We start from the raw sequence: 22627 nt of genomic DNA, 5'->3' as shown, positions 1-22627 counted from the left end.
CAGGTAAAGAAGAAGGGGTACAGTTTGTTACTTTCTGTTTGGTTATTTCAGGTAAGGGAGATAGAACAAAGGAAAGGACAGGATGAATAAGCTGGAGACACATGCTAAACATACCAAATTGTAGTTGGAAAAAGGGTTAGGTGCACAACACGCTAGAGGCAAATAGAACGACAAGGCCCAACTTCCTGGATGGCAGGAGCATATGTGGGTGTAACTTATCTACCAAGTGGACAGAAGGGTGGGGTTGTGGCAGGAGAACAACCAACAGGAGAATATAAAATAACATGTATAGGGAAGAGATGGTGTGGAATTATTTAATCTTATAACCCCAGCCCTCAACCCCCTTACTGCTCATGACCAACATGGAATTTCTACCACCATATCTCGCTGCTGAATTTGATCCCAAAATCCTGTCTGGAGGGGCTTTACAAATGAAAGTTAGACTGACAATATACTAATGAAGTATGTTAGTGAAGAAGACAGAAGTATACAAAAAGGAGCAAGAGCACCCTTTTGGGGCCCTGGCTTTCCCACCGAGCTGTCTCAGCAGACTGTGTGGTAGCTGCCTTTTTATACTGTACTTTGTACGTAATTCTGTGTCTTTTAAAAAAAGAACAGTGGCATTCATTGGTTGAGTAACACTATAAAGATGGAAATTCAGTGCAAAGGATACTGCAAAGCCCCTTGAGAATAGATTGAGAGCAAAACAAGTGGATCCAGATAGAGACTTTACAGCATGTCAGATTTCAAATGTAACTTGCTGAGAAATGTTATCAGAAACCACCTAAGTAGTAAGAACAGAAGTACAGGATAAACAGAGACACAAAAAAAATGCAATAATTATGCAGTTAGCAAGATTTATAGCATTAAAGGCAGATGAAATATCTAAAAGCAGTAAATGTCACATCACCAAGATCCCCACACACATAGTAAGTCATTTGTAATCCATAGCAATTCTGTCTCCATATGCTAAACTCTGAACTGTGGTGTGATCACACTATAAAGATAGGCATTCAGGGAAGTGGCTACCTACAATCTTCTATCTTTGCAAGGGAGGAGAGGTGAGTGTATGTCACAGCATATTATCTTATGCTGCTAAGGAGGGAGAGTGAGAATTGAGAAACATAAAAAGGCTACAGATTGAAGAAACAGAAAGATCTACAAGAATATCCCTATTTATTAAATCACGGTAGGTGTGTAACTTGCAGTTGTTTCAAAGGAATGTTAGTTACTCCATAAGGGGTGTTAGAGTGACTAGCAGGAGCGGTTTTCAGTGCTGTCTGGAATTTTTGTCAAGGTCATTGCTTGTTATGACTCCAGGCAAAAGTACTTTCCTTTGCCCCTGCACTCCCTGCCTTCCTTAATAAGGGGAAATTATGATTAAGTGTTACTTAGCACTAAGCAGCATCATTTGTCAGCTGTTGTATTTCCTCTGGGTAATGTCAGCCTGTTGCCATCAGCTGTTCAACTGGAAGTGTATTGCTGCTTGTCTTGCAGGGGCACTTCTCTTATTACAAGGCAAGCCACACTACAGTGCATTCAGAGCTGTACAGCCTTCTGGTGGCAATGGGCTTATGGCACCGCAAGCAATTGCAACAGATGACAAAGGGAAAGCAATGGAGCATCCTAAAGTTAAACACAAGTCTATTAAAAACACCCCAATGAAGTTCTGTACAAGGCAGCACCAAAGTAGGGTGAAAACTTGAGGAAGACAGACTCAATTCTCTTCCAGAGGGGAGGCATCAGCCTGCAATACATTCTGGACAATCACACTGTGGATTTGATTACTAATAGAAGAATATAATTCTGCAACTGTCCCCATGGCAGTGCCACAGAACACACACACTCTGCTGCAAATTAATCAGCACACTTCTCTGTCCCCCTGCTCTTGCAGTTGCACGCCATCTGTAAATCTGGTGACCTATGGGGATGACGTGCAGGGAGCAGTTATCTAGGTGCCTTAGCCATTCAGCTAAATTAAGCCTTTAGGCCCCAACTCTCATCTATTCTAAGGCCCCTTTACACCACTCTGGCAATGTAAAGGGGCCTTATAGTGAATGTAAATTAATTTTATGCCTATTTTAAGACCACTTTGTACTTACAGGGTGGTGTAAAGGGGCATTAGCTTATGTGATAATTGGTCCTTAACCGGATATACAATTTCCTCCCTCCACCTACAGTTAACTGATTCCTGTCAACTATGTTCATTATGAGCGCAGGCCTGGCCTTATTGTTTTGAGGAGGGTCAGCAAGAAGATTCTTTGAGCCCCTGTAATGTACTTGACTCATTTTATATAAAGGGAATTTGGTAGAGGAGAGAGCCACACCACCAGCAATTTTCTCTGGTGCAAGAGAAGAGGAGCTCAGTATTTTACAGCCACCAATACAGACACTATTTCAATGACAAACTGTCATGGAGCAAGAAGGAAGGTCCTTTCGGGGACCAGTAACTGGTTAAAAGATAGGAAACAAAGGGTAGGTATAAATGGTCAGTTTTCAGAACGGAGAAAGGTAAATAGTGGTGTCACGCAGGGGTCTGTACTGGGACAAGTACTGTTCAACATATTCATAAATGATCTGGAAAAAAGGAGTAAACAGTGAGGTGGCAAAATTTGCAGATGACACAAAACCACTCAAGATAGTTAAGACCAAAGCAGACTGTGAAGAGTTACAAAGGGATCTCACAAAACTGCGTGACTGGGCAACAAAATGACAGATGAAATTCAATGTTGATAAATTCAAAGTAATGCACATTGGAAAACACAATTCCAGCTATACATATAAAATGATGGGGTCCAAATTAGCTGTTACCACTCAAGCAAGAGATCTTGGAGTCATTGTGGATAGTTCTCTGAAAACATCCCCTCAATGTGCAGTGGCAGTCAAAAATGCTAACAATGTTGGGAATTATTAGGAAGGGGATAGATAACAAGACAGAAAATATCATAATGCCTCTAAATCTATGGTATGCCCACATCTTAAGCACTGTGTGCAGAACGGCTTCCATATGAGGAGAGATTAATAAGACTGGAACTTTTTAGAGTGGAAAAGAGATGACTAAGGGGGATATGATAGAGGTCTATAAAATCATGACTGGTGTGGAGAATAAGGAAATGTTACTTACTCCTTCTCATAACACAAGAACTAAAGGTCACCCAATAAAATTAATAGGCAGCAGGTTTAAAAGAAACAAAAGGAAGTATTTCTTCACACAATGCACAGTCAACCTGTGGAACTCTTTGTCAGAGGATGCTGTGAAGGCCAAGACTATAACAGGGTTCAAAAAAGAACTAGATAAATTCATGGAGGACAGATCCATCAGTGGCTATTAGCCAGGATGGGCAGGAATGCAAAACCATGCTCTGAAGTATCCCTAGCCTCTGTTTGCCAGAAGCTTGGAATGACAGGGGATGGATCACCTGTTCTCTTCATCCCCTCTGAAGCACCTGGCATAGGCCACTGTCGGAAGACAGGATACTGGGCTAGATGTATATTGGGCTGGATAGACCATTGGTCTGACCCAGTATGGCAGTTCTTATGACAAGTCTCAAAGGAGCTGGGGTGGAAGGCCCGCACCTTGCCTCATGGGTTCTGTGTGCACCCTATGTTGGCCACTGCTCCCCATGTTGCAGGCTTTCTTGCTCCACTCTTCCATTCGTCTGTCTCTCCTCTCTTCCTCCTGTGTGGTTTTCACCATTTTAGCCTAGTCCTCCTTCTTAAGCCTGGTTCTCTCATTTTAGCCTGGTCCTCCTCCTCTCTTATACCAATGAATTGTCCTAAGAGATCTCAATGAAACTTTCATTATACTCTCTGAGGTGACTTTACGCCAACATACCTTGTGTTGTCCTAACTTTCTAGCATAGACATGACCTGAGTGTTAAGTAGTTTCTATAATATTCATCCACAATTCTTCCTGAAATGCTATTAACCACAAAAGAATGAAGATTTCCACATAGAAAAAGTAGCTCAGAGGAATATTGTTTTAGTATATTTCACTTACAAATTGAAAAAAAGATAATGAGCATTCCAATTCCAGACTGTAAAGTGTAGGAGCACAGAGCTAGTAGTATGGAACCATTAGAAAAAGGGCACAGAATAGAAATTTAATTGAACTTAGTAGGTCACTGCATCTAGTACCAAACACTGTGCTAAGAAGAATAAAACCAGACACAGTTATGTGATCAGTATCTTTTGCTTGAGAGAGAAAAATTCTACTTCACCTTTATTAGGACTAAACTTTAAGGCCTTAATTCACTATACATTATTCACGTTGTTACATTTTAATTCAATAGAGAGGTAATCAATCAGCTCATTAGCTCTGAAATGCATTTAACAATATACTTTTCTATGACTTCATATAAAAATAACTGAGCTGTTACATCCTTTAATTATCAGTTAAGAAGTAACAAATCTAAGACATTGTAACTGCTGCTTTTTCAAGAAAAACAAGAGCACTTCAAGCTTTGCCATTTTATACTGTTCTTTTGTGAACAATGCCCAGTAACAATTCTCCCTTAGACCAGTCTGTCAATATGCTTCTGGAATCACATCCAGCTACTAAAGGACTTCCTTTTTTGAGGACAGCAGCCCATGTCCAGTTTGGCACTGGTTTTCCTTTTTTAAGTTCACAGGTATAAGATACTTCCTTTGCCCTGCCACAGGAGGCTATCCAGACAAATACTGTGGCTGGATTTAGAACGAAAGACTCCATAACTTTATGGCCATCATTAATGATTCTAGCCATGGAAGTTGAGACACTATTATATTCAAAATTCATCCTTTAGGAGAGAGATGCCAAAAATGCCGCTCGGCAGCCAAATATGACTCTGCGAATCCTAAAATGCAGCTGTGGTCTTCCCTCTGCCACTTACTGCAGGGTGGGGGCAAAGCTGATCAACCACCGGTTTTTATTGCTGGTGAACTAAAAAACAAAAAGACTTCTCGTAATCAAACAGGAACAGTGCACACACAGGCAAATACTATGGTTGTGTTAATTTAATTTTGATTTAAAAATGTATACACAAGTGTAGCTCTTGAACTCCTGGCAAGTTGCCAAAGCTGATGGCATAAAGTTTGGGCAGCTTTGATTTAGGGCATTATGCCAACTGACCACCGGGAAGAGTCAAGAATGAATCTACCCATTTAGAATTGGGGAGGCACATTTTGGGAGGGGATTTGTTTTTCTCTGAAGCATCAGGTACTGATCACTGCTGGAAGCAGGATACTGGAGTGGCTGGTCTATTGATCCAAATAATTATGGCAACTTTTATGTTCATAAGCTTTCTTGTTCTCATGGCTTATTTAATATTTGTAACAGCCTGAAACATTAGAAAATAAACAACGTTAAAATGCACACTATTTAGAAAGTGGGTCTTGGCTTCTATATTTGCTCTTGCAAATACAATTCATCTTTACTTTTTAATTAGTTTTCCTCAAAGTCTCCCCAACAGTCCTTCCGAGTTTCTTGTTGGGATCTATGCTCCACCTCAAGTTTTCAGACAACATACAAACTTGGAAGTTAACAATTAAAAAATGAACCATTATGTGGCCTGATAGACCAGTAGTAAGTACAGATAACACCATGACACAAAATAAAAACAAACGGCCTCTGGAATCCGCCCTTTTTGGATAGGACTGAAGCTTCTGTCAAGTTAGACTCATTTTATGTGTATCACAAAAAACAGCATTAGCTCAGCACAACGATTAGAGAAGCCACAGAGCAGACTCTGGATGTCTTTTGCTTGTCTAGCGCATCATCGGTTTTTGGTCCTATGTCCGCCTCTAGTTTTCATAGCCCGTGAGAAACTCCACATTTCTTTTTATAAGCATCAGGTCCCCTTGCATTTCACAAAACTGGTATCTTTACGAAATGCTTTACAACATTTTACATTGCATTCTATTTGATGTTCTTTTATAGTCTAGTGGTTTCTTCCTCTTTTTCCTTGGGAAGAGGGGATAAGTACAGTATATATGTTGGATGAGACAGATTTAATTCACAATTGAAGATTGCAATGTCATATGTTGAAAACATGGTCAGTGGCTAACAGTTAGGAACCCCTAATTGTTCGTGTTACAAATATTCCACTGAAAAATGGAGCAACATCAAAAAACTAGAAAACAGTGGTACACTACTGTCAATCCCAGTTCTGTCAGTGCTTCAGCTGGTATTCATATGCTTTAGTTTAATCTGATAGACATGTCTTCACAGTTTCTAGACATCAGTTTAGCAAAAAATCTGGTTCCCGATATCCAAAGAGTTTAAAGTCTCCTTCAAAGCGAGTATATAGGCGTCTTATATCTCTCTTGCTAATTCCTGAGAAATAACGCTCTACCTTTGTTTTGTTGTATACCGTTATTCCTGGTGGAATTGTGGGATATGATACCAGATGGTCTATTCCTGCTTCTTTCAAAATATATGGAGCATCATCCTCCAGGGTTTCATGGTGTCCAATCACACTATAAGTTATTTCACATGGGGCACAAAGTTCCACGTATGTTACCCAATGAATTATGTGATCACCGAACTGAACATCTAGCCATCGGTGGTTAGGGTCCCCCAGATAGCGCACAAAGTCCTCAAACTGCAGCCCCTTGGTCTCTGTGCGATTCTTCCTGTATTTCCGAATAATGCCAGGAGCAATTTCATGCCTGTACCAAGGTTCAAATCGAGGATTGTGGACAAACTTGTCCTTAAATGCAGAAATAAGTCTTTCAAATGGATCTCTTACAATAAAAAACTTGAAGTATAAATTCAGTCTAAAGGCAAACAGAAATGGAAGGGATTAAACAGATAGAAAAAGTGAACTACGTACCGAAAAGCTACAAAACTGAGATAAAATACGACCTCTGAAACACCAAGAATATGACTTTTAAGGAGGAGCTCACTTTTCATCTCTCTCTCAGACACTGGCTCAAATGAGCTTTGGACCTGGCCTCAAATGAGATGTCACCTTTCTGTTATGGAACTATCCCTTCTCAAAACCAGTTCTTCAAGGTGGCTTATAAAAACCTTTAGTCTTATACTCAACAAAAAACTGTATTTTCATAACCATCTGGGCACAAGTCTCCTAAGTGACCACAATCATTTTGTTCCTATCCTCCCACTTCCGCAACCCTTCTCAGGGCCCAATTGATTTCAGTAGCATTACTTACGAAGTAAGGCACTTGTTGATGTGAATAAAGGTGGCACAATCTGACCTTAGATTATAAGTTTTTCTAAGAAAGGAATCTTCGTCTATCTTTTATTTAAAACACCCTGAGCACTTACCGTGTTATATAGGTAACAGATGAACCAGAGAAATCCTAAGCACATCTAAGCACAGCCTGGGTTTGATTCTCCACTCCATTTCATCAGTAATGTTGGTTTTACGCCTCTGAAGTCAACATGAGATGGTAACACCAACATCAACGGAATCAGCAGAGTTATACCAGTGGTAACACCTCCTAATTTTCCTCTTTGGTTCAGAAACCTATTTATCTCCTTGGGAAATCACATCTTACCGTTTTTGAATTTCAGAGTCACTGAAGGAGGATAAGCGTGGAAGTCCGTTCTTCTCATGGTCATGTACAATGTTCTCTGGAATCTCTTCTATGGAAGAAAATGCTCCTAGATAAAGAAGACAGACAGAAAAGGTTATCTTTAAAAGAGGTGGGGAAGGGTATTTGTGTCTCAGTGGTGTTTTTATTTATTTTTTCTCTCTTCTGTGGCATTAATATCTATGGTTACTAGGTACAAAAGCTGTTAAATAAGGGAAGATTCAGACTGCAACACTAACGGCTGTTCAACACTCAAAAGAATACAGATTTGGAGATTTGTAACATAACTCCTGTCTAAACCAAACAAGCGTTCAAGTTTCTTAATAATGCATGTTAAACAAGCATTATCTATCTGTCAGCCCTGCCCTCCCCTCCCTTCCCACAACTTTCCTCCCACATAACCCATCTGAAAAGCTTAGCATTACAGGAGGGATTGGCTTTTTTGGTTTAGTTTCCAGCAAACAGGGAACACTGTAAAGCGTCTACTTGAACCATGTTAACTCAAAAACACTTCACTGTCAAGCTCCTGGCAAGCTTTCTTTGCTTGGGTCCTTTTTTAATTAAACAAAAAACTATGCTGAAAACTACCAAACTTCAGATCCTTCTGTGTTGCATAAGAGAATAAAATACATAACACATTTAGAATGGTGAGAGTCCAGGTGTTAGTTTATCAGTCTTTCTGTAGGCATGTGAGGGTGCAGGAAAGAGTAACAGCTAGTTTAGGACCCCAGTCCTGCAGTGACGTGCCAATGTAGAGCGCCATGGAACTCAGTGGGAATCCATGTGGGCGGAAGGACAAGCGCAGTGTCATCAGACTAGCAAGTCTCCATGAAAGCCACCAGTGCCCATCTATACACAAGTGCTCCCACTGCTGGAGTCGCATTGGTGCCAGGAAACATGTTTCAGAAAAAAGCCTAGTGTCGATAAGGCTGCAGTGACTAATTCACACAGCTTGGAATCTTAATGTCCTCAGTCTTTCCTGTTTTATAATTAATGCTTTTTGTCCTCCCCTTTTCTTGTGTGAATTGAATGCTGGCAAAAGCCAGACTTGACAGCCTAGGACTTTTGGTCTTTGCTTACGTGTTGGTTGAGCAGTCACTCAGAAGAGCTGTGTCGTTAACACTATCTAGATCTTCTGTTGTACTGTTGTCGAGCCATGTGAGGCCTGTGTTGTATCCATCTACATTTTTTCTCAAATTGAACTCAGTGGCAATACCAAATAGGAGAGATGAGAGAATGCATCCTTGTTTGACATCAGTGATTACATTAAACCATTCACCCAAGTTTGCATTTACTTTTACTGTGCAAACTGCACCTTGAGATATAGCCTTGAAGAGGTTAATTATTTTTGTTCACAGACCATAACACTTCAGAGAGAGAGAGAGAGAGAGAGAGAGAGAGAACATGCACCTGTCAGAAATTTATTTTAACACAAATCACAACATTGTTCCTTTTCTCCTGTTTTAAGTCATTCTACAATTTATTTTCACTGACCAGGCTACAATTCTACACCCTTAAGTGTATGATTGATTCTTCATAACTCATGCCATGGCCCATTAATAATGTATATACAAAATCCCAGTGTTACAGACCTGCAGCAGCTGCCAAGCTGAAAACTGAGAACTGCTGTCAAGACAGAAATTCCAGCTTCATGCCACGGAAATCTTACAGTACTGCTGAAAAATTGAACTTTTTCTTATGGCTAGACACTTGAAATCACAACTGTTCCTTTTGTTGTTGGTTCAAGTCATAGGTTTTAAATTACCCTGGTTTAGGGGATTGTGATCCTTTATGATTCACTTGCTTAAAAATTCTACTCACAGGGTGTTCGGCCTGCAGTGAAAATAAATCCACCAAATAAATCCTCAATGGCTCAGATAAATCACTCTTAGGTAAGTTACAAAGATATTTATTCTAGCAGAAAGAAGGTAATTTTTAATTTTTCAGACAGGGACATTTAAAAAGGACTAAAAGGAACTGCAAGGAATGAATGAGTGGAATTAAGTATCTGTTTGTAAAGAAGAATGTTAAGAAATTAGTTTTAATGTTTCCCTCATTCTAGTGACTCAGCCCTTTCCCCCTCAAACAAAAACCTTACACTCATTAGAGTAAGTAGGTACCATTTAAAACAATCAAGACTTTTTTCCATTGAGTGTTGCCCACTTTTGGAGTCTGACAGAATAGGATCTTGTGCTTGTCACAAACAAATATTCGGTCCAAGACAAACTTGGAAACAGTAGTATGAGAGAGATTTCTCAACGCTGCATCTCTGCACACATTCCTGAGAAGCTCAATCCTTTTCACATGGACCAGGGGTTGGTGCATCGGATCTTCAGAAAAAACTCTTCCAGTCGGCTTATTAAAAAAAAACAAAAACAAGCAAAAGTTTAACTTCTAGATCAAATTTTAGAGAGTAAGAGACCAACCAGTCAAATTCAGTATCATAGTAAAGTATATATTATGTTCCGCCCTTGTCTGTATAAAAAATACTGTTAAATTTACATCATCCCAGTTGGTTTCTGTTGGCTTCCTCAGTGTTGCTACTACAGAGGCTGGTGATTTTCAATCACTATCTAGGAGGGTAAGAACTTTTCTATACAGCAATTTTTATCAAGTTTGGCCTTGTCTGTATAGAAAGGAACAAACCATGCTTTTACCAGAACTTAAAATTCCTTGTCTAAGTGCAGTGGCAAGTAGGAACTTTTCCAGGTGGTGGGAAGGCAGAGCTAAGCAATCAGTTTCAGCAGAAATGAAGTTTTCATTTGAAACATAAAAGATTTTTAGCCCTTATGGACAGGAAGATAACCTTCCAGATGCAAAGTGATGCTGTGCTGACTTCCCGTATCTGCACATGCAGACAGCCCTAATGCATCCGTTTCTCCAAGCTGCAGCAAAGTAAGGTTGACCAAATTCTGCTCAGTTTCACAAGTGCTCTTCAGAGCCCAACGGGCAGCAATGAAGCAAACATTAATGGTCCTTTCACTCTGCAGTTGCTTGGGAAAGTTTTGCACAGAGGCAGGCCCTAGCACAATTCTGGATGAGGAGGAGGAACTACTTAATCAAATAGCAACCCAATAATCAGAAAGAGAAGCAAAGATGATAGAGGAGCAGTAATATCTCAAGAACACATCACGGTAAACAGCTCAAGCTCTGTTTAATGGAAATGGTCATTGTGACGTTGCACCCCACAATGCTTTATGAGAAGATGCTTATGAATGTACATAGGACATGACTGGAATATGTTTTATGCTACATATGCCATGTAACAATCTTTGTAAAGGTTATGATCTACTGAATATATTCATCCTATTTGTATGCATGTGTCGTTGTTGTATTCGAAGTTATGAATATTGGCTGTATACTTGTTTGACTTTAAGTAGCCTTAGTAAGGCATTTGGTCAGCTTCTTTAGAAAGGAATGTGCAACTTAAGTGCCCAATCAAGAAACGCTTAACAGACAATGGATCTTGGAAAGCTCCAATCCACATAAGAAGTCTATCTGAGGACGTTCAAGGTAGCATGTGAACAATGGCTGCTACCTGTAAGGACATGTGACTTGCCCATGTGACTCCAAAACTCCATCTTGTAGCTGGGATTCTACACAGGGGGAGGGAGGGGTGTCCACCCACAAGAGAAAGTCTATTTAAACCCCTGGGAGACCCCTCCATTTTGTCTTCAGCTGGCTCAAGAGATGGCCTCTCCACCCCCAAAGGATACCTGAAAGAAACTGGAACAAAGGACAATAACCACGGGGGTGTGAGTGATTGCTGGACCCAGACTAGAAGGAGGCTAGTCTGTAAAAGAGGCTTATTGGAACATCTCTGAGGGTGAGATTTTATCAGTATTCAGCTTCTTACTGTATTAGGTTTAGACTTGCGTGTTTTATTTTATTTTGCTTGGTAATTGACTTTGTTCTGTCTGCTATTACTTGGAACCACATAAATCCTACTTTTTGTATTTAATAAAATCACTTTTTACTTATTAATTAACCCAGAGTATATACTAATATCTGGGGGGGCAAACAGCTGTGCATCTCTCTCTATCAATGTTATAGATGGCGAACGATTTATGAGTTTACCCTGCATAAGCTTTATACAGGGTAAAACGGATTTATTTGGGGTTTGGACCCCATTGGGAGCTGGGCATCTGAGTGTTAGAGACAGGAACACTTCTTAAGCCACTTTCAGTTAAGCCTGCAGCTGTTGGGGAACGTGGTTCAGACATGGGTCTGGGTTTGCAGCCGGCTAGCATGTCTGGCTCAAACCAGGCAAGCTCAAACCTGAAGTCCCAAGCTGCCAGGGACAACAGACTTAGAAGTAGTCTCAGCACATCAGCTGGCAGTTCCCAAGGGGTTTTCTGTGATCCAACCTGTCACAGTCATATCTACAATTATTTCATTCAGTGTTAGGTGTTGGCTTTCCAGAAAGCATACAGAGCATTCTGATTCTGTTAAAGTGAGACATTGGAATGCTTAGGGAAATTCCCTGAAAAAAGACCCACAGATTAACAGTTTAAAGTAAAGCAGCTTGGGTTTATGAGGCTGAAAGCTGCTACAGCCTTAAAGATCTTGCAGGGTAATAAAGCTTATGGCCTTTCTGCATTAGCCTCAGAACAAGGGTTACTCCATATAGAGACTTAAAGTCAGGCATGTGACAGACGATCTAAACTTAGGTGATTTGATCCTCTGAAGGAGGGCGTCTGCACAAGCACCTTAAATCTTTCAGAGAGTGGGTGACGTCTTGGTGAACAACCTACAGCTTACAGGGAAGGGGAAAGAAGAAACCTAAGGCTTGAAATACATTCTGGCCCCTTCTTCAGTGCTTCTTATGCTTTCCTTCTGCACTTCTGTTCTCCTACCCAACCTCCAGTTTTCCCCTGAGGGATACAACGTCCTCACTCTGCTACCCCTCTCCATGACCCACTTCCCCACTGAACCTCCACGCTCCATGCTCTCCTTACCCCACGCATCTCCACTGGGCCTCTTAAATCCACAGGAAGTGAGCACCTTAGGAGGTCTACTGAAGGGAGTACTGGGGTTAGCAGGGACTTGGCAGGGGCAGGAGGAAGAGGATCAACAGCAGAAGGTGGCAACATTCACCCTCCCCTTGAATAGATGAATTAGGATCCTTCCATTTTAATTGCCTCCCACTTTCTGGTCTCAAGCAAGGATCTGGCAGAACTGTGGTGACCACCAATCTTAAAAAGGGAGCTCTTTAGGTATAAACAGCTTGCTGGATTAACTTCATTTCTGGTGGGGGAAAAAATCTATTTTTTCTACTAACAGGCTTCCCCAGTAATTGGTTTACACGGTGAGGCCGGATTCTTCGAGGAAAAGGGCTAGAAGCTTTCATTTAAAAATGGGGAGGAGGGATTAAAAGAAAAAAGAAGAAGTGTGCTGACACCTCCAGCAGTCATTTTAAGGGAGTCTAAGCCAATGAGCTATCTTGATACTGCTATTTAAAATAACCTTTGAAGTTAGTGTTCAATCAAGTAATATTTGGTCCTGTGCACTAGATCTCATCTAGATGAGTCCAGCGAACTAAATTTTATATAGAGTGGTTAGATCATGAAGAAAAACACACATTTTCACAAACTAATTTTCAGTCAAATTTTCCTCTCGTTTTTCCTCCCTTTTCATATATATAATATCAGAGTTGGAAGGGACCTCAGGAGGTCATCTAGTCCAACCCCCTGCTCAAAGCAGGACCAATCCCCAATTTTTGCCCCAGATCCCTAAATGGCCCCCTCAAGGATTGAACTCACAACCCTAGGTTTAGCAGGCCAATGCTCAAACCACTGAGCTATCCCTCCCCCCTTCATATTGCCTCTTGGTGCAAAGTAGTAAAAAGTTGGAAAGCTTTGTCAACTCTGCTAAACACCTCCATTTCTAGGCCATCAGGCACCATTTATTTCAAATGAGGGAGAAAAATTTACCTTTTCCCCAGGCCTGACTACCAGCTTTTGGATTTTAGTAGAGGGATGGGCCAAAATCTGATTTATAAGGAAAATTCAGTTACAACCTTAACTATGGTGTGGCTACCGACAGCCCCGATCCCCCATGTTATTGGTTCCAGCTGCATTCTGTCCTTATAGATTTCTTATTGTCACTGCCGATCTCAGCACAAATGTTAGAAACATATTGTGAAAGAAGAGACCCTACTTCTCTTATTTTCTTGAATAAAGTCCGTTATTCACTTTGACCTCTCTATAACTCACTGTTACAAAGGTAAAGTTCAGAAGGATTTGATTAAGGGAGCTTGGAAACCCAAGCACTGTCATCCATGCATTCAAAATGTCAAAAGCTTCAAGCATGTGTCTGTGAAACATACGTAAGGAGGCTAATTAAAAGCCTTCTTGTTTTCCACCCCAATTCTCCATGGGAAAACAGTATCTTGCTTTCTACTGCTACTCCTCTCCAATCTCTCTTGGCCATAATGAAATCTGAAAAACCTAGCAGATTGCTTGTCTGACTATAAACATCACCTTTGCATGTATTCTGGATTAACGGCTCTCCTCAGCACTTCAAGCTGTCATAAAGTCATGGGGGAGATAGTACTGTATTCTGGCACTTCATTATTCTTTCCCTGATATGCAAGGGCAGATTTTATACACTTACAATATTGCCAGCCTTACATCAAAGTACTGTCCAAAACCCGGGGCTTTCTCAGTTTGAGCATTCTGGTAACGACTTCAATTTCAACCTCTACATGCAAAAAATCAGCCATAAAATGACTTGAGACAATGGGAAAAAGAGCTTCCCTCAGAACATCACCAAAACAGCCTCCCTCATCAATTCTTTATTCCATGACATGGGGTTATCGGCTTGTCTCTGTAAATTAGAGAGTAGCAGACTTGTTTTGCCTAATTTCCAGTCACTCAAAATTGCATGCTAGAAAGTTCAACTTGTAATGAAATCTATTGGGTTCATGTTCTGCTTAGGTGAAACCTTAAGATGTGGAGCAGAGAGTACACGATACATGCAGAAGGGGAGTGTGGGGGGATATGGAATGGAACAGGCAGAGCAAAAGACAAAAACAGAGAGACTGCACAGAGGACTAAAGGAACCAAAAGTGGGGAGACACAGTCTAATTACAAAAATAAATATAGTGGGCTGGAACCGGGAGTAGCGGCTGGGCCTGAGTTGCCCTACCGGCTACTGGGAAAGTGGCACAGACTTGGCAGTGGATCAGAAGACTGCCTGAAACAGCTTGTCCAGTGGGACTTTGATACCGTGGAAGGTGAGAACTAAATAGTGACTGGCCGGAAGGCTGAGACATGAAGAGGGAGCATCCTGACTCCAGAAAGAGACCACCGGGCAAGTCACAAAGAGGAAGTAACTTGAGCGGAGAGAGAGAAAGAGAGAAACCAGGGGCAAGCAACTTAAGAAGGGTATGTCAGACCAGTTCAGAACTAATTCCCAGGTGCAGCCACAAGGAGGCGCCCCAGCAGTGATTGAACCCCATGACAACTCCAAGAAGAACAGTATGATGTTCACCTAACTTATTCTAAATAAAAGGGCCAAGTACATATTTCTTGCCCAGCAATTCCTGATGCCCTAAAACAAGACCTTTCTTTCATTAACTCCATATTTTCACACATTTTTCAGCAAACTGAACAGTTATCTCAAAAGCAGGCACCTGGAATTCTTCAGGCAAACATTTCTCCTCTGGCACTTGTATCTTTTCAACTTTTGTCATAGCTGTCAGCATTAATGGCTCTTGCTTGACACCATATACTAGATAAGAATGAGAGAGGAGAAAATTATAGAAAAATGGACAATTATTTCTGCATTACAGCCAACTACTGGTATCAGTTCTTGAATCAACACACACATGTTAGGGCTTGCTTCAAAATGGAAGGTTACTGAAACAAACATGGCACAATATGGCTCACTAATATTTTAGAGGATGTCCCATTCTGGGATGTTGGTTGCTAAAGGCGTAATTCACCCCGGTATAATTTCAGTAGGATTACACAAGGGATTAATATTGTGCTATGTCTTTATTAGGCTTTTATTAACAGAAGAGCAAAGAAACATAAGAATTCATAAATCCAGCCTGTAAAAAAGATTCATCTAGTCATTTCACATATTGTTCGAGACATTAATGTATGATATTTAAATTATATTCAGTAGACAAATGAGCATAACTATATGGGTTTGACAGCAGGAGATTTTTACTTTCGGTAAGCTCAGCTAAGTATAGCCAAAAAGAAAATTAATCCATCAGTGTTTGCGCATCTTAGTATGCAGGTTTGTCCTGTTGTAAATGTCACCGTTCAGGGCAACCGCGCCTGTATTCCTCCTTATGGTTCATAAGGGCACCCACTCCAAGCTCCCAGCTCCTCAGCCATCACCTCTCTTGGGCTGACATCCACTTCTCTCTTCTTCCTGAACAGGGTTTTTCCAGGCTGCACAGTTCCCTGCCTACACCGTGATATTCCCAGCAAGCTAGACTGCCCAAAAGGCCAGTATCTGCACTTTGCTTTCTCTCCAGAGGCTAGAACCAGTGTATTATCTGTAGTTATAAGTTAACAACACAACTCTTTTTAAGCAAGCACATACTATTTTTAAGGTGAAAGCATTACATAGAAAACATATTAAAAATTAAAAAAAAACAAAAAACCTACACACATGCTAAAAATCTTCTCAGAGGTCACCCTAACTTCAACAAGGTGTCAATCCTTCAGAACTCAGAAATGGTTTTTCCCCGTGGCAACAAATTTGTGACAGTCTCACATTCAGACTCTGAACCACCATAAGCATTTCAGTCTTTCCTTTATACAGCTTCGGACTTTGCTCTTGGCCTTATGTAAAAGGTGATCAGCTCACAATGGCCCACTCCTCAGGGTGTACCTTCAAAAAGCTTTTGCATAACCAAGGGTGGGGAATTTGCATTTACCTTCCCCTAGACCCCGTGTACTCAGAGGAATATTTGGTCCAGGGCAGAAGGGAAAAAATGCCATACTCATAAAATATGGAAAACAAATAATTGATTTAAAGAACAATTGCTAAACAAAATAAAGTAAAATAAACAAGCCCCTTGTCAACTGAGTACAATATTTTTGAGGATAATCCTCACTATGAGTATTAATCGTAAAGGGTTGGGTCATACTGGTCCCCCCCCCCGCAGTTTAGCACTCTATATTTTTTTTCTTCTGTGAAGATAGTTACTTGTCTCCATTTGTCCTAGTACAAAGAGAAGCACCCACCAGCACTTGCTGCTTCATTCATGTGCCTGTAGTGCAAAGTGAAATTTAGAAGATCTTTTCACTTTAACTTTACTATTTGCACAGGGAGCAAAGTAGCAATCTGAAATTGGAGTAAAGAGGAAGTAATCAGATTTTGCCATTTCCCTTCATGGCAACAGCAAAATGAAATTTAGGGAAACCCCTCAATTTCCTGTCAATTCAACTCTGTTCATACATAGAACAAAGTAGCACAGGAGGGAGAGAGAAGGGGAAGTGAGCAGGAAGACAAAACGGGGAAAAAAGGAAGACTGTTCCCTTGTGTTCCCCATCTGCTGGCTGTCTTCACCTGGTCTCTCGTCTTATACTGCAGTAGCCTTTACTCCAAAGAGCTTACAGCCTTTTTGTTCTATGTTTGTCGTGCTATCGTGTCCTGATCCATGACTGGAGCTACTAGGCACAATCCACAGTACCAATGATAAATAAATGACAGTTGCAAAGATGCTTCTGGGACACACACACACGCCACACACGCAAAGCCTTCCCTCAAAAATAAAATTCTATTGTAGCTTTCAAACAAACAAAGATTCCCAACCCTCTGCCCTACGGCTTAAGATGTCTCCTACAATAATAATTCATCAAGACAGTATGTGGCACTTCATTACATTACTCTCACATTTTTACAGATACATAAAAAATACTTGAAAGAGCAAGCCACCCGCAATTTAAGGACAATCATGAATCTTGGTGAGAATTTATTATTGCTGAAACTAGAACAGAAGTGTCTCAAATTGCAAGCTAAGCCATCTTCCCTGCCAAGTAGGTTTATTCTTCTTCAAATTAGTTCAGGAGTAGTAATAGGAAAATTAAGTAGTGGTAGTGAAAAAAAGTTACGTAACTTAAGCATACTGAGGTGCAGGAGGATAATCAATGCTTGCTAAAAGCTTGTATATCATAGCAGGAGGAGATTAAACAAAATGGAAACTACCACTTCTATAAAGACAAGGGGAAGGAAGTCAGTTATTTATTTTTGAGGATACACGCAGATAAGACAGAAAAATCAAAGAGAAGGCAAAGCGAATCATGTCTCACTGGAGACCAGATTAGAACCCAAAGAATCAGTTCATCTCTAAGGCCCCAATCCTGCAATGAGCTCCTGTAAGCAGGAGCCAAACTGCAAAGGTGAGCCAAACTTCTGAGCCAAACTGCCAAGGTGAAGCAGTCTGTCCAAGCACAAATCATTGCAGGACCCGGACCCAAGTTGCAAAAACATGAGTAAAAATAAGCCAGGGAGTTGCCTACTTAATCACAGGAGCAAATAAAGACCTAAAAAGCTATCCATCAAAAGCAATTTGGACAAAACATACACCTTATGAAAACTGGTTGAGTTAACTCAAACAAATAGTATTTTCTACCTTTAAATTGTCTCACAAGAGTTGACAGCATGTCATTTAGGAGGGTCAGAATATTTTTTTATAAGTAATCAGTAATTAGACAGTTTTTCTATCACTATTAAATATTTCTGGGTCAAAACAGTTCGGGGCCAAAATTACTCTCGCTGTTCCCCCTCAGCCATCATTTTGATAAGTCATACACAAAACTAATGTTCATGATCCCTTTCCAGAAATCTTTAGCTAACAAACACTGTTCTTACAGCTGTCTACATTCTACACAATATCACTGGATGGCAGTTACTTAGCACAACAAATAAGGCTCTGATTCTGCAGAGGTATGTACATAACCTATGTGAATACTCCCAATAAAATCAATAGGGCTACTCGCAGTGTGTAAAGTTAACTATGCGCTTAAGTCTTTGCAGGATCGGAGCCTAAGGAATTACATTGTCTTTTGTTCCAATAGCAATTCTGGGAGGAAAGGAATCAGCTTCGACCCAAAAAACTGGCAGGTACAAAAAAGAAAAGGGGTGAGTGGGTATTCCAACAAAAAAGTTAAAAATAAATAATTACATCTGAATTCTCTTGACATTTCCTGATGGAAAGCTGTGGCATGCAGCCTCATGTATAAGATGCTTATAGCAATACATTGTTATTGTGGAAATCAGTGGTCACTTTTATTTCATTTACTGCTTCAAGAATAAGCATAGTACAAAATAATAAAAGTTATCTAACTAAAGTCAGATCAGCTCATCTGCAGCCATAACAGAGCACAGAAATAGCCTGCAGTGACAACAGCTACAAAGGGTTCACATCTGTAAGCCTTGCTGAATAAGACTGCAGACCCTACCAAGCATGCCATTTAAGTGAACTTAACTGTGCCATTTATCCATTGACAAGTCATTGAAAAGAACTGAACTGATGACCTTACTCTTTAAGTGTCTTTAAAAGATACAAGAATAGAGGTATCTTCTAACATCTCACACTCACACTCTCTCTCAAAAACACTATCTGCATGTCATGTCAGTGCTTTCATCACACGCTCCCTGCAGGTCTGCTTGTTAACAGCAACACATCAGTATATAGAGAATGCGCCATGCGGTGTAGTGTCATCAAGTGGCTTTAAACTCCTTATCAGTCTAATACCATCTGGGCTACTTAGGCTAAGCAAAAGCTATAAGCTATTTGTCAATCAAGCAGCAGAGGATAAAATTGAAAGTAAGGAGCAAGACAGGGGAGGTTAGGGTACGTGCACTGCTAATCAAACTTTATACAATGTCTCTTGAATGCTGTAACTGGATGGCAAGTATTTAAAATGGTGCAGAAAATAAAGACTATGTAGTTACTATTTAGTTACTGTGAAATCTTCCTTCTCTCTAATAAGGAACGAAACAATTCAGGGGATTGTTCTGCACTGCTTCAAACACGCACCATTTGTTTACTGACTAAGATGTTGAATTTGAATTGGTTCAAGAACTTCTTTATTAAAAGGCAGACTTTCAAAATGTAACCCCCCCTCTGTTCCCAAATGTATGAATCTGGTAGCAATGTCATTTTTTCAGATTGTTATAAACAAGAATGTAAACTGTAGACGTATTAGCATTGTCACTTGCTAGCAATTTATAAAATGCACTGCTCCAATCTCTAATCCTCTAAAATACACAAAGAGATAACAATGTGTTGGGATCTGCTTTGGGCACAATGATTACACTGTCACTTTTGGACAGAACATTGTTCAAAACTCTGTATTATATCAAATTTAATTAAAGGTGAACTTACCATCTGGGTCTTTAAAAGTCAGTGTGATGAACTTGCTAGCAACCATGAACATGAATATCACCCAAAAGCATGCAGCTAACAGCAGCCACTGATGGTGCATGTTGTCAGATGTGAGCCATATAAAACTTTTGTATCTTCCTGCTTAAAAAAAAAAAGTAAAAATTACAACATACGAAATATATTTTCTTCTATTTTATAAAACCAGTACTTTGTATAGCTGACATTAAAATACACATATTATATTTTTGCCTGAAATCAAATACACCTAGAGGAGTAAACTTTATAACAATATCGCCTTTAATATATATAATACTTCTACAGTTATGATATAATTTTATTACTAGTGTTCTAGTAGCTGCTAGAGACTCTAGCCTGGTCAAGGCTGCCATCATGCTCGGGTGCTGTATGAAAGGGAAGTAAAAGAATATTCCTGCCCCAAAGACATGACTATTTTGGGCCCCCATCCTGCAATCAGATCCACAGGGCAAGCCCTTTTTCTCTTACAGAGCCCCATCAAAGTCAACAGGGCTTCAGGAAAGTTAAAAGTTTCACCTGGAAAGATTGCAGGATCAAGTTATTGGTTTAAAAGCAAAGTACAACAGGTGGTGAACCAAAGAGGAATGGGAGAGAGGATGGAGTAACAGTGGTAGGCTACTTATGCATGCAGTTTGCAGATATGCTGGGGTAGGAAGGCTGCATGTCGGTTTTGTTTAGTTTTGATCAGCAGCTGACATCTTAGCAATTGACTTCCATGGGAGCAGCTAGGCCAATGTTGAGTGCTTTTGCAAATCCCACCCGTAAAGGTTAAGTCTATACAACTTTTTAAAATTCTAGTTCAATCTCCATTTACCTGCTAAGACCTGAGATCCCTCAGGTGTTGATGTTTCATTGCAAGAATGAAGCAGAAGCTGTATTCCTAACCCTGCTTTCAATATCAGTACTGCTTCAACTGGTGCTGGATAAACACAAGATACCCAAGGGCCTGAACTTGGGTATTTGCACTTCACCTCTAAGAGAACTCTTCTCCGTGAAGATAAATATGATAATGAAACTTTGATAGCTCTTAACGAGGATCTAACATACAAATGTCAAACATTAATATTACTTCACAATAACGTAGTGAGGCTTAGCTAAATTATTAGCTCCCCCACCCCTTCAATGTATCATTTTTAATTTGGCTGTTGAAAGACAGTTTCCTTCATTATCATACTATGAGTATGTCTACACTACGGAATAAGGTCGAATTTATAGAAGTCGGTTTTTTAGAAATCGGTTTTATATATTCGAGTGTGTGTGTCCCCACAGAAAATGCTCTAAGTGCATTAAGTGCATTAACTCGGCAGAGCGCTTCCACAGTACCGAGGCTAGAGTCGACTACCAGAGCGTTGCACTGTGGGTAGCTATCCCACAGTTCCCGCAGTCTCCGCTGCCCATTGGAATTCTGGGTTGAGATCCCAATGCCTGATGGGACTAAAACATTGTCGCGGGTGGTTCTGGGTACATATCGTCAGGCCCCCGTTCCCTCCCTCCCTCCGTGAAAGCAAGGGCAGACAATCGTTTCGCGCCTTTTTTCCTGAGTTACCTGTGCAGACGCCATACCACGGTAAGCATGGACCCCACTCAGGTAACCGTCACCATATGACTCCTGGGTGCTGGCAGACGCGGTACGGCATTGCTACACAGTAGCAGCAACCCCTTGCCTTGTGGTAGCAGACAGTACAGTACGACTGGTAGCCGTCATCGTCATGTCCGAGGTGCTCCTGGCCACGTCGGCTGGGAGCGCCTGGACAGACATGGGCGCAGGGACTAAATTTGGAGTGACTTGACCAGGTCATTCTCTTTAGTCCTGCAGTCAGTCCTATTGAACCGTCTTATGGTGAGCAGGCAGGCGATACGGACTGCTAGCAGTCGTACTGTACCATCTTCTGCCAGGCAGGCAAGAGATGAGGATGGCTAGCAGTCATACTGTACCATATTCTGCCGAGCAGCCATGAGATGTGGATGGCATGCAGTCCTTCTGCACCGTCTGCTGCCAGCCAAAGATGTAAAAGATAGATGGAGTGGGTCAAAACAAGAAATAGACCAGATCTGTTTTGTACTCATTTGCTTCCCCCCCTCCCCTGTCTAGGGGACTCATTCCTCTAGGTCACACTGCAGTCACTCACAGAGAAGGTGCAGCGAGGTAAATCTAGCCATGTATCAATCAGAAGCCAGGCTAACCTCCTTGTTCCAATAAGAACGATAACTTAGGTGCACCATTTCTTATTGGAACCCTCCGTGAAGTCCTGCCTGAAATACTCCTTGATGTAAAGACACCCCCTTTGTTGATTTTAGCTCCCTGAAGCCAACCCTGTAAGCCGTGTCGTCAGTCGCCCCTCCCTCCGTCAGAGCAACGGCAGACAATCGTTCCGCACCTTTTTTCTGTGCGGACGCCATACCAAGGCAAGCATGGAGGCCGCTCAGCTCACTTTGGCAATTAGGAGCACATTAAACACCACACGCATTATCCAGCAGTATATGCAGCACCGGAACCTGGCAAAGCGATACCGGGCGAGGAGGCGACGTCAGTGCGGTCACGTGAGTGATCATGACATGGACACAGATTTCTCTGAAAGCATGGGCCCTGCCAATGCATGCATCATGGTGCTAATGGGGCAGGTTCATGCTGTGGAACGCCGATTCTGGGCTCGGGAAACAAGCACAGACTGGTGGGACCGCATAGTGTTGCAGGTC

At 41.1% G+C, this 22627-nt stretch overlaps 1 protein-coding gene across 1 annotated transcript in view; it reads right to left on the bottom strand.

Annotated features, from left to right (window-relative positions):
- Positions 1-5098: 5098 nt before the first annotated feature.
- The window catches only part of CHST10 (carbohydrate sulfotransferase 10), a 31025-nt gene continuing 13496 nt past the window's right edge, over positions 5099-22627 (bottom strand). The window contains exons 2-6 of the mRNA XM_077807111.1: positions 19895-20032; positions 15173-15270; positions 9657-9891; positions 7501-7606; positions 5099-6756 (exon numbers count right to left, since the gene is read on the bottom strand). Of these exons, the coding sequence (XP_077663237.1) occupies positions 6219-6756; positions 7501-7606; positions 9657-9891; positions 15173-15270; positions 19895-19994 (1077 nt within the window). The 5' untranslated portion in view covers positions 19995-20032 and the 3' untranslated portion in view covers positions 5099-6218. The remainder of the gene's footprint in view (positions 6757-7500; positions 7607-9656; positions 9892-15172; positions 15271-19894; positions 20033-22627) is intronic.

Source organism: Eretmochelys imbricata, chromosome 1 (genome assembly GCF_965152235.1).
Source record: "Eretmochelys imbricata isolate rEreImb1 chromosome 1, rEreImb1.hap1, whole genome shotgun sequence".
In the NCBI taxonomy this organism is placed as follows: Eukaryota; Metazoa; Chordata; order Testudines; family Cheloniidae; genus Eretmochelys; species Eretmochelys imbricata.
Note: the sequence above shows the minus strand (reverse complement) of the source record. Positions and strands in the feature narration are given on the sequence as shown.